Here is a 13,740-nt window from a genome sequence, read left to right as displayed (position 1 = left end):
ATATTTCTAAATTATTAAGTTGGTCCATCCCTGTTCATTTGTGAACACGTTCAACAATGTTAAGAACGACCCTGTCTTCTAGTTGCTATCATGAATTTCCGGTGTGGTTTCCGCTTGTCAGTGGTGCAGGATAGACAACGGATGCGTTGAGATACTCATATGGTTATGAAAAAAAAATCACCGAGTAATGTTTATATATTCTTGAAGGAAACATGGATGGTTTCAAAAAATGGTATACATAAAAAAAAAGAGGTTCGAGTATATCAAATATGGGATCGCATCAAAAAATACTATATCAACAATTATGATCCCTATGAACCTCGTTTCCCCTCAGCAATGTGTGACGATGTCGAAGTCTACTCTTGAAAATTGAAAGGAGGAGAACAATATCGACGATCCACCAGAGCCCTTGACTTCTCTCACGTTGTGTTGCCTTCCATGTGTACCAGATCTAACCCAATGCCGTCCAGAATTTGTAATTGTGCAATTTGTGAAGTTGCGAGAGACGCCCGCAGGGCTCGGGAAGGCCGCGACTAAATCAGCACCTTTCCCAGTTTTTCTTGTCCCCTCGACCGATCACCGTTTTCAAACGCTGCTTTCAGACAGTGGGAAGGGGGATTACGCATCCAAAACCCTGTAATGCAGCTGAAAATCTCGTAGAAAAAATTCAACAAATACCCCGTGCCAGTGACTTTTAGCCTTCATACCCTATACAACATTTCGAGGCGGCGTATAAAAAACTATTTCTGAACAATAGCAATCAAAGCATAAATTGAACATCTAAATAAAAAAATCACAAAATATGAAAACAAAAACAACTCGACGTTAACAAAAAATCAAAAATGTAATCGATAAATAAAATATAAATTTTAGTTCTTCCCTCCCCCCCCCCCCCCCGTGAGAATGTCCCTTTAAGAAATTTAAAATTATCATCTAAATTGTACATAATATGTTTTATACTGTATATTATGTGTTATATTATGACTGCCAGTTGCAAATTTGTTAAAGATCCATTTTAAGGAAGCGATTTTATATAAGCTGTTAAAGCTTGTTATCGTACCCTATATTTACTATATGAATTTTGTAAATTTAAATGAAGAAAAATATTGTTTAAATAAAAAAAATAAAAAACTAGACATTCCAATAACTAGTAAATGTCGCGCAATAATTGGTCATATCGGAAACTATCTAAATCAACAAAACAAAAAGGAGGAACTGTCAGGGAAGGGATTAGGCTATTGGAGCGAACAAGCATCAGAATCTGTACATACCGATTTTAAGAAACTGTGGATAGTTGGAAATTATAAACGGGACAAAAAACACAAAAAATATGGAGATAAACTGCTGCAGTACTGTTCGTGACATCTTTAGTAATATGCAACCCTCGCATAAAATATATAAATCAATAAATGCACGTTTATTGATACACATTGAGCATTTTTCTCCGAATTTCCCTATTTTTAGGGTATTTTGAAATTTTATTCCTTTCTAGGAAAGGGCCCATTCGATTTCTTTTGATTATACCATTTGTTGAGGAAAAACAGCGTCGTCAATAGCCCAGTCGGAGCAGAACATGAAAAGCTGATTCCAGACATGGGCGGTTGATTTGGATACTAAACAAAATTAGAATCTGTAAAATGCTATGGCGCCTCGGGGTAAAAATGAAGTATACATTATTAACCGTAGTTTATTGCGTGTGAATATATTTAAGTTGCTTAATTTGATAAAATGGAGATAAAGGTTATGTATTTCTTTTAGAAACATTATTGATCTTAATTTTTACTCTGGGCTGTCAGATTTAGATCGTTTTTCTTCGTGATATGTGACTCTCCCTCAGGTTACAGTAACACAGTATCTCTCACGTTCTTGTGTTAAGTTTTTAAAGTTTTATGACTTAGTCATGGGATTTTCATATATTAAGGAAAATTTAAGTAAGGATTCGTCATTTGCATTTTTCGCTAAAACATCAAATTTATCACGGCTTAATCTACCCTATTATATGCTCAGATTGGGGATTCAGTATTCAATTAAGATAACCAAATCACAATACGTTGGATATTCTCCCGGCTTGCATTCAATCCTATTTAAAACAGGCCGACCATTTTTGTTCGTCCACAAAAAAGTGGAGGCGGACTTAATACATATCGAGGATCATAGATCGATGAAATTTAAACTCAACAAGCTTTGTAAATACTGAACGGGTGAAAGCAATCAGTATTCAGTAGTTCCTTTAATGGGATAAAAAGCGATATGATAGAGAGCAGTCGCATTTTCGCATCTGCCTGGGTTTAGTTTATTAAGAAACTATAGTAATATGAAAATAACGCAACCCAGCCAAAAGAAAGGCAAATAAAAAGAATCCTTGGTAAATATCACACGACCAGATGGAATAAAATGAAAACTAAAATGCGTTGCTTCTTCTGAATTACGCCAAATGCCACCAGAATATACAGTATTAACAGTTTTCTTTTGAAAAAGATATTTCAAGGAGCAATGGCAGTTTACTAATCTTGATAATTTACTAATTATACTGTCAGTGTGACTGTTCCATTTACAGTTGGTTTGAAATGTGCATCAAAGATGTTTATGTTCAGTTACTTCCTTTATTCTTATTGATTTCATTAATGGCGATGGTTTCACAACATTGCTCTATTTTAAGCATACCGATGTGTCATCTGCAAATAGTTTAATGTTTGATTTTATACCATTCCCAATGTCAGTGATATGTAATAAAAATAATAGTAGCCCCAACACGTTGCCCTGTGCGACACCAGCGGGAATGTCCGTGGAGACATTCTTGAACCACAATAATAATCCTTCTCTGACCCCAGCAGCATCAAGCTTGTAACGGAGTTCGGCATGCTAAACAGTGTCAAAGTCCTTGCTCACAAAAGACGATCCTGGTATATTTGTTTTGATCAAAGTCTTGACAAAAAAGTGATTTAGATCTATTAATTGGAAGATAGTTGAATCACCTGATAGGAAACCATTTTGAAGTGATGTTAGTATTGAATTGTCCTTGAAGAAGTTATATATTATTTTCTCAGATATGTTTACAATAACGCTAAGGAGCGAAACAGGTCTGTAATTGGTGTAATCAATTGTTTTCCCTTTTTGAAAAGGGACAATTTGAAAATTGAAAGAGTTGGCATAGGGGATTATTAGTTTCAATTACAATATATGTTAACACGTTTGGGCTTACGTCGTCCGCTCCGGAAGATTTTGGTGTATTTAGGCTATTGAATAATAGTCATTAACAGTTACATCAAGATTATTTGTATTCATTTTCAGGGATGGAAAAGATATATAAGTACTTGGTAGTTCAGTTTGCTGTAAACAATGCATCATTTTCAACTATTATTGGGCGGGGCTCGTTTGAAGATGCAGTTTGTGTCTTGGTATACGTGTTTATTAGATTCCACCATTTTTCTTTATTATTAATTTTTGCGTCAATTTTCTTATGTATTCTTTTTTACATGTCCTTATTAAGTTTATGTAGTCATTTCTTACTTTGCAAAAGTTTTACCAACCAGTTTCCAAATTTCGTTTTTCTGCTCTCTCATGTAATTTATTTTTCTTCCGTTTTCTTCTTCTAATGTGGGGGGGGGGGGGGTAGTAGTCACGGTGGCTTTTGATTAAGACGCTGGTTCGCTAGCCTCGAGGTCGGGTGTTACCCCTTTTCAGTGATGCAGGAGGGAGGGCCTGAAAAGGACAGCTGTCTAGTCGTTAGAAAAACCGAGGTCCCGTGTACACATTGGCATGCAGGTAAAAGATACCTTGACAGTTGGAATTCGATATAAGAGTAGGCCGTAGTGCCGCTGTCCTGGCAAAATTTCCCTCATAGCACGCTGTATGGCGTATGCCCGTCTTCATTAGTCAAGTTCGGAGCAGAACATTAGAACGTTAAACCTCATTTCATTTCCTTTCATTTCTTCTAATGCTACTGTTCATCCAAAGTTTGTCGCTTTGCCTAAAAATTACAAATTTGTTTGGTATATTGATTTTAGCTATATTAATCAATTTAGTAGTGAATTGAATACAGGACGACCAACAAGATTGTACCAGTTAGTATTTAATCAAGATTTGTATTTTGGTAATTCCATATCATAACTTGTTTGATTTAGCGAACTCATGCCCCCACCCGCCAAAAAATAAGAAGAAATTTTCACATTACAAAATACACAAAGCCTTGTCAGATATATTAAAGCCCCTGGGAAAGTCATTTAATACGCGCATAGAACATATCCTGGGGTAATATTGCAAATATATTCAAATTTTTAACTCTTACATTTTCTGTTCTCCTATTGGCTAATGACACTTATTGTATAACCAATAACGTATAAGTCAAAATAACTGACGTCATACTTTGTAAGGGATAAATAGTGAGTCCCCTCAGTACTTCGATATGCACTACTGTTGCAGTAGAGGTTAAAGAATCCGCTAATACTCCTGTTCAACTCAGCTATCAGCATTGTGAAGAAGTTTTATCAGAAGTTTCAACATGCGGGCTCTGATACTAGTTTTCTTCTTGTCCACCTTGACAACCATCTGGGGATATACTAATCACTTTCGTCGGCCTAGCAACCGTCTCAGTTGCGAAGACGTTGTAAAACAGGGTTTATGTTATTGTGAAGATGTGTTGGAGAAATATGGTACTGGTTTGGCAAATCACCTGATCAAGCAATGTTGTACTGATGACGATGAAGCGAAAAAGGGTTCGTATTATTCATTCATTCATTCATTCGTTCATCCCCAGGGAGTACTTATATAGGTCTTGTTTCTGTATCTTTTGGAACATACTTATATAGATGATGTAGCGAAAAAGGGTTCGTATTATTCATTCATTCATTCATTCGTTCATCACCAGAGAGTACTTATGTAGGTCTTGTTTCTGTATCTTTTGGAACATACTTATATAGAGTTTTTCTGTATGCCTACGGGTAAAACACAATATTTGTCCAGTTTTCAGTTTTATGATATACACAGTTTGGAAACAACTTCCAGAATTTATAGTCCATTTCTAATATTCAACCTTGACAATATTGACCCTTCCTAATCCCCACCACAATTCAAATATCTTCGTTGTTGAGTTATGGCAATAAAAAAACATGTCCCAAAAATTGCCATTTCTTTGTGTTATGCTGTCTCACTTCAATAAATTGAATTTTGAAACTCAAATTAATATGTGTTTTGGGGAAGGATATACATGCATGCTTACAGAACATTTCCTATAATTAATTTCGGCAGTTGAATTATACACATTGAGTTATGACTAGATGGGGTTTAACGTCCACCTGACACAAGACAGGTTCAATTTTTCATTTCCATAATTCTCGTAAACTCTCTAAAACTTGTGCCATATGTTAGTCCCGAAATGCCCTAGTTTTTTTGTGTAGAGTGGATGTAAAACACACTCTCTCTCTCTCTCTCTCTCTCTCTCTCTCTCTTCTTAACAAAATGGGCGTGTTTTATTATCTAGTATTGTATATCTTTGTCTTTTTTAGTCATTGTTATAACCAATGCTGGCGAACAATTTGTTAAGATGTTGAATGGGGTGTTTGAACCACTTGATTTTTGTGATATAGTAGATAAAAAAGACGCCTGTCCTAAATGTTGTGCAGGTATGTACTTCTAATTAATTGATATTAAAAATCGATATTGAGACGGTTTATTTAGGGAAAAACTGGTATAACCAAATAATGCTTAAATTGTTTCAATGGCATTTAGTAATTGAACTGGAATATACACGTCACAATTCTATGGAATACAATTACTGCTTATTACTGAGCGACATTTCTATTAGGCTTCTCTAGTCATTACCAAAATGTCGCTCAGTAATAAGCAGTAATTCTATCCCATAGAATTGTGACCTGTATAAAATATATTTAGCATTAAAGAGAGATCTGTTGCTGTTCCAGTGTCATCTAAACTATTATTTAGACATTTTATTCACATGAAAAACACCAAATCAATCCTCCAGACTATCGGATGGATTAGGTATTGAGTGGATGCCTGTTATTATATCTTCGTTACAATCTAATATGGCCAACAAATTCAAAATCTTCCGAAAATGCATGACGTCACTCAACGAGACTGTTAACATACACTATGCCTATTTCAGGTTTTTTTTTTAGGTTTGAAATATTATCTAAATTATTATATTAGACATTAAATAACTTATCCGGACCATAATCAACTCACGATGTCATCGCTATCCTGTGATAATTATTGGATTAGGATCCGATTATTTGCTCAACTTTAATCATGAACTGATTAATCGAGACTATATTTCTATCGTACCGACTTTAATAGTGATGATCGAGGCTAGGCCGAAAATTCAATCGCTAAATTCTCGGTTCAGAGTGGATCAATTTGACAGAAATTTTCCGCAAATTCCTTTTACATTATCTTATTTTTAACTATTTTAGTGAGAACTGCCAGCTCTTTCTCTAGTCTCCCATAATATATCTTTAATTAATATCTGACAATAGCGGTGGACATAGCTTCCTTTTCTTATTATAATGAAAGGCTTATTGCGATTAAAAGTAATACGGATGTCATTACACCCGCTGTCTGAATCCCGAACAAAGTAGACATTTATAACGTCACTCAGAATAAAATAATTTGAATAAAATTTTCAATGTATTCATTTTTGGGACTCGGACTTCGTCGCTAACCGCTACTCATCTTATGCTTGTTGCTTTTCTTCTTCGTCTTGTGGTGACGCTCTTCGAAAACTCCTACGTCACCGTCAATGCAAGTCCGATCGAAATGAAAATTGGCATGAATTAGATGTTTGAATTTCATCCAACAACATGGTCAGTTCCTGTTCCATAATACGATCGTACTTGTTCATTCTCTATGTTAAACTATTATATAGCGAAAGCGGTCAGCTCCTTGTCTAAATTTTACATAAATGCCTATTTGGTTGGGTCAAATTTGAAGAATCGATCTGAATCGTTATGGTCAGTGAGCAATGTGCAGTAATGGATATCATCCATAATAAATTAGGTACAATCGAATAAATGAGTTGGACTATAGTCTAGAAAAACAGCTCGATGGGTTCTGGTACCAAACGACCTGTCGCCACAAGAGGCGAAGGCGAGAAAAGAAGGCCAGTGGCGATTGGATCTTTTATCGCGCTGGCATCACGGTTTAAAACTTACGAAAATATGCGTGAACCCATGGCGTGTAAATAATTTAAATATTCCCCCTAGACAATACGTGTCGTCAGTTGGGGGATTTAGTAATTCCTTTCAAAAATTGTCAAATTTAAAATCTTTAAAAGCAAAATCAATCCAACAAAGTTCAACTCCTTTCAGTATTTACAAAGATATGATTGAACTGAACATTTGTCAGAATTCTGTATCCACAATAACAATTCACGGAAATGTAGTTTAGAGACGTTATGCTAGATTATGGAATTAATATACAAATGTTGGCGTACCATTATTTCAAATAATGTTCCAAGCGTACATTATTTATATACTAGTTGAAATATTGGACATTGCGTAATATATAGATATAGCCCTCGTGTAATAACAATAGATATTAATTAATGTCTCGCCCTCGACCATTTTACTACACTTAAGAACTATTTGATATTTTACAGTGAATGGAAACTGGGGAGAGTGGACACGGTTCAGTCGTTGTTCTGCGTCATGTGGTTTTGGAGTGAAGTCCCGAAAGCGGTTCTGTAATAATCCTTCGCCGGCCAATGGAGGCGAAGATTGTCCGGGGTCTAATATAGAAAACAGAAAATGTATCTTTTCAAAATGTCCAGGTATGTAGTCTAGAGCAAAAAAAGAACCGCTCGCTTAGAGCCAAAAAGAACAAAAAAAAAACAGGCCACGGGTATATGCATTTATAGTTTGTTGACAAAATAATTCTCATTTGTAGTAGTATACTCATTTCAGTTAATCGTGTTGTAATTCATTGTGTTAATTGTGTTGTAATTCATTGTGTTGTGCATTTAGATATGAGAGTGAGAGAGACAGAGAGAGAGAGAGAGAGAGAGAGAAATAGGGAAAGAGAAGCGGGTGGGGGTAACGTCCACTCGACACAAACTAGGTCATTTCGGAACTGACATATGGATCAAGAAACCACACGAGGCTGGGCGTGCGACCCTACGTAAAAGTGATGCCATGGGCACCACTATAGACCACCTAATCCCCCATTAAAGCCACCCTCTACACCACACTAATACCCAATCTACTGCAATTACATACATATTTATTTATAGTCTGGAGGTCAGCGCGGAGGGGTGTCCATCAAATGGGCACAAAACCAGACCCCACTTTTCTAGAGTAAAATTTTTAGAATACGATACCAAGTGGTAATCAGTCCGCCGTCGGGTTCAAAGCTCAAAATGGGTTCATTTGCACTGAAAGTGAATGCGCGGTCATTCTTGTATCATGAAAATAAGCTGAAAATGATCAAAAGTAATCACACTTTCAGTAAAAATGTAAACTTGCTAAATTCACCTTTGTTCTTTGTGACCCCAGAGGGCAAAAGGTCACATTTTCCGTTTTAGCACTAGGAAGATTTAAAGTAATAAATGTCAGCGTAAAATATAAAAACTAAAGCGAAACCTGTTCTAATTAATAATAGGAACATTTAAATTTTATCTATAGGTGGTCTTAGCACCGAACTTTTACTTTGGAACGTCGAAAATGATCTTGCATAACAGAACCAAAACGCTTCGGAGCCTGTTTCAAAAATACGTAAAAACTGCTAAATCAAAATCTCTCCGAATTAGTTTTACAACGAATGCTATACATAATGATACTAGTTGTCTGAAAAAAATAATTGAATAGTTCCATGGCTGGACTCCACCCTGCAGGCCGCGTCACAAAGCCTGCCAAAATTTTCCCCGCTAACATTACCAATACAACATATATATCCTGTGAACTACTATGTGCAATGCATTCGTCGGTTTTATCTGCATCCATGTTCCTGCGAAATTCAGAAAAACTCATAAAAAATTTGCAAACCTTTAATCTCGTCGTCAGATGCGTGTTTTCCAGTCACAGATTAACGTCGGTTTTCCTAGACTGGGATTCTCGGAAATCCACGCGGCCTGCAGGCTGGAGTCCAACACTGAAACTATTCAGTTGTTTTTCAGATAACTAGTATCATTATGTATAACAATCATTGTGAAAATAAATCAGAGAGATTTCGATTTGACAGTTTTTACGTATTTTTGAAACAGGTTTCAAGGTGTGTTGGTTCTGTTATGCAAGATCATTTTCGACGTTCCAAAGTAAAAGTTCGGTACTAAGACCACCTAAAGATAAATTGTAAATGTTCCTATTATTAATTAGAACAGATTTCGCTTTAGTTTTTATATTTTACGTTGACATTTTATTGCTTTAAATCTTCTTAGTGCAAAAACGGTAAATTTCACCTTTTGACCTCCAGGGTCACTAAGATTAAAGGTGAATTTAGCAAGTTTACATTTTTATTGAAAGTGTGATTACTTTCGATCATTTTCAGCTTCTTTTCACAATACAAGAATGACTGTGCATTCACTTTCAGTGCAAATGAACTCATTTGACCTTTGACCCCGAATATCTCGAAAACGCCCCAACGGCGGACTGATTACCACTCGGCATCGTATTCTACGCAAAATTTTACTCTGGAAAAGTTGGGTCTGGTTTTGTGCCCATTTGATGCCCCCCCCCCTCGCTGAGCCTCCGGTCTATTATGAGTAAATCTAAGACTTACAGTGTTAATGTTAATGAATGAAACACTATTCGATTCCTGTGTTGTATTAAAACGTTATATGGATGGCCCCCATTTGTCAGTGATGCAAGATGACGTGCCTGGCAAGGAACGTAAGTGTCTAGTCGTTTGGGTGGTACAAAACACCCAGCTCATGTGTACACGTTGGTGTGTACGTAAAAGATCTCTTGGTAGTTGGAATTCTGACATGAATAGGCAGATGTACATGTACAATAAAACAATACACGGATCTAATGGTTCAATTTAAAAATGACAAACTCTACCGCATGACATCCTTTTTACACGTCACTTAACTTAGAGTTAGGTCCCTTGGCCCCTTAAAACATACGGCCCAACGTAATGACGAGCACATGGTTCGGAACAATTGAGATTGTCTTTCAGGCTTGATACTATTGTAGTTTTAGTTTTAGATTATTATATTTTTTTTAATCTGTTAACATCACCAAAAGAAGATTTATTTTTGATTGCGTTATTCGAGGGGCGGATGTTCTTACCAAACATTTAATTTTGATTAATTTCAGAGAAACTATGTGAAAGTTTCGATGGTTATCATTTTGATCCCGTCACCAGATGCTGTATCAAAGTCTTCCAGACGAAAAAAAACTTTTTTGGTGCCAAGAAAAAGTGTATGCTTGATGGCGGCGTGTTGTTGAAGTTGGACTCCACAGATAAACGTGATTTTTTGCAAACGCTAGTTGCCGGTAAATATACTTTATTTCATTTGGTGGAACATATCGGTTTGGACAACTGTTATTGCGTGGGCGGGGTTAAAATTCGATGACGCTATGTAGCGGCCTGGAGAGATGGGGACAGAGGCTGCAATAGCCTCGGGCATTGATTTTACGGAAGCGTCCAATCAAAGAATGAAATTGAAATAAGTCATATTTCGACGATTTAAGTGGAAAACACTTAACATATTTCGACAACTTTAAGAAGTGGTATTCTGTCTTTGTGTGTATGAAAGCTGTAGAACGGATTGGAACCATATTACAAAATAGTATACCAAATTTAGAACATGGTTGCCATTTAGGACCGAGATCTAATGCGAACGGCATATTTACTTTGGTGTACAAATTGTCCTTTTTAGTTTGATGAAAACGTCATTACATGTGTTTGGAAAGTTACTCGAACTCTAGTTATAGGGGGTGGTACTTGCATTAAAGTAGTTCAAAACAATAAATATGTTTAATGTTGTCAGTTAGAGACCAATGTGTAATCTGCCTATTTGGGGGGGGGGGGGCTAAGGCACGCGTTTTAAGTCATAAGTCATAAGGTCTATCATTAGGTCATCTGTTTGGGTTCAGTAAGAGGCAATCGGTAGTCCTACTCTTTGCCGAACACCCATCCACTAGGTCCATATTGGTCTTTTCGGCGGGAAAACCACATTCTTAATGCAACAGTAGCATTGGAGAGTGTGGGTTTTAATGCAATTTATCGTCCAATTATTACTGCTGCCCTCCCCCCCATATCCCCAAGGCATGAAATAAAATTGGATTTAACCTCCTACACCTCCAAACCGACCGGGATAATGAAGACATGCGTATGTCATGTAGTTTGTTAAGAGGAAAATGTTACCCGGACTGCGGTACTAAGGCCTAATCTTATTTCGAATTCCAACTGTGCTCGTCAATTTCTACACGTTACCCCGGTTTTACGTTCAACTGTCCTTGCTATACCGTCCGTCATGCACCGCCGACAAGGGTGAGCCACGCCACGCCGGAAAATCACTGTGAGCTTTATCGGGCCAACTCTCTGGATCGCCATTTTAGTGAGCCAACGGCTTATTCACTGGGTCACCACCACTGCTCCACTAGAAATAATCTTGTACGTGACAATGAGTAGGGTCGCCTGTCCAACCTCGTGAGTTTTCTCCGGGTCCTCCGGTTTCCTCCCGCTGCTAAAGACCCCTATGCGCAAGCTAATTATTGAAATAAAATTGAACCATATGTTAGATCTTGTTAATGTCGAGTGGACGTTAAACCCTCCCTCTCTCTCTCTCTCTCTCTCTCTCTCTCTCTCTATCTCTTTCTCTCTCTCTCTCTCTTTTTGTCTCTCCAATTTTAACTGTTGGCTATTTGTTGTTTTCTTTTTTACATTACTAGATAATAGTGCCGAAACTTTTTTTATTGGAGCGAGAGATATAAACGGTCATGATGAATTTGAACATCTAGACCACACACCTGTTAAATGGATTGGTAAATTACCCACGTCATCTAACCAAGATTGTGTTCGATATAAACGTATCATCAAGGAAATGGATGCGACTTTCTGTTCTAATGTGTTGAAGTTTGTGTGTGAGAGGGATGTCTCTTTAAAACCTCGCAAACCCCTTATCCTAACGTGAATATGCCTCTTATTTAAAGATGCATTATGTAAGAGATAAATCAGCCTCCCGGTATTTTTTCTAGATTCTAATGTTCTAAAGAATATTCATACGGCAAGCCAATAACCTTACCTCTCTAGGCCATCGGATGGCTTAGATATTAAATGAATCAGAATAATTTAATGATAAAATAGATAACTGAGACTTTGTTTATTTTACTTGGCAATCGAGGATATCCTGTCAAAACTACAAACATTAATAACTTCGCCCAAATTCTACTTTTGAAATATTAGCAAGAACGGCCAGCTATTTATCTGAATCTAACATAATGCATCTTTAACTAACAATTGTCGATAATTAAAAAAAATTTCTCAAACGTAATAATTATGTAAAACCATTTAGAGATTATATTCAAATCTACCGAAAAGCATATTTTACTCAAGCAGCAATATCTTGCGGGTTTCTGTAATAAATTTATTAAGTAAACTTTGACCCCTTTTTCGAGCTACTCTCAATAAATAAATACGGATCAACTGTGTGTTGTGTTATATATATATAAATATACCTGAAATGGAATGAAATAAAATAGTATTTAACGTCCTACTGTTCTGCTCCAACTCGGCTAAGGAACACTGGCATACGCCATACAGTGTGTTATGAGCGAAATTTTGTCCGGACAACGGCGCTAGGTCTACTCTAATATCGAATTCCAACTGCCAAAGAATATTTTACGCAAGTCAGTATGTACACGGGGCCTGGGTTTTTCGTCCCTTTCGAACAACTATACGTTGTCTCGACATTTTGAACAATCTGCTCGTAGCTACAAGGTTCTCTTTTATTTTGTTCCATTAAATCAGGACGCACATTTCTTATTTTTAACGAAGCCTTCATTGTCGATCAAAACAAGACCGTATTGGAAATGAAATGCAATGTGGTTTAACTTCCTACTGTTCTGCTCCGAACTGGGCTGATGAAGACGGACATACGCCATACAGTGTGCTATGAGGGATATTTTGCCCTACTCTTATATCGAATTCAAACTGTCAAGGGATCTTTTACGTGCACGCCAATGTGTACACGGGACCTCGGTTTTACATCACATCCGAACGACTAGACGGCTGTCCTGACAAGGGGGGATACGTCGGAAAAATGGATGAACTTTCTTGGCCTATGCAGGCATCGAACACCCGACCTCCAGACTAGCGAGTCAGCGTCTTACCTACTTAGCCACCGTGACCCCCATGCCCCATTGGCATTTATCGGCTTTGGCAACTGGACAATATAAACTTATTATAATAAACTATGCCTGTGAAATGTTAGTGATGATCTAAATCCCCTCTTAGGGTGCCTGCAATGGGAAAATGACGAAAGGTAATCGGATTCCATTTGGCCGAAGAAACCCGTTCCGGTTTTAAAATATAGAGTTGGTAAAATGGCCAGCATGTTGTCGTTTGAGCATGTAACTTATTTAAAGCTTATGATTCTTGTTGCAAATTGCGGATGTGACTCCATCCATATAAACCATAACATGGATTAAGGTGTAATTGGCACCTTATATAAGGCGTATTTGGCGCGGACTTAAAACAACATTGGAGGATAAAGTACGCATATTATGTAATATTTCCTCATTGTGCGCTTCATATCAGTTTGACGTTGTAGGAAATACTTTTGAT

General features: G+C 37.0%; 1 protein-coding gene across 1 annotated transcript; it reads left to right on the top strand.

The window, feature by feature from the left end:
* The first annotated feature begins 4,429 nt into the window (after positions 1–4,429).
* Positions 4,430–12,585, top strand: LOC126811666 (uncharacterized). Its single transcript, XM_050537480.1, has 5 exons — positions 4,430–4,715; positions 5,505–5,621; positions 7,613–7,783; positions 10,266–10,445; positions 11,847–12,585. Exons 1-5 carry the CDS (start codon positions 4,502–4,504, stop codon positions 12,086–12,088), a joined length of 924 nt encoding a protein of 307 aa, XP_050393437.1. The 5' UTR covers positions 4,430–4,501; the 3' UTR covers positions 12,089–12,585.
* The last annotated feature ends 1,155 nt before the right edge of the window (positions 12,586–13,740 follow it).

The sequence above is a fragment of the Patella vulgata genome, chromosome 2 (genome assembly GCF_932274485.2).
Source record: "Patella vulgata chromosome 2, xgPatVulg1.2, whole genome shotgun sequence".
Lineage (NCBI taxonomy): Eukaryota > Metazoa > Mollusca > Gastropoda > Patellidae > Patella > Patella vulgata.
This window is presented reverse-complemented; position numbering and strand designations above follow the sequence as displayed.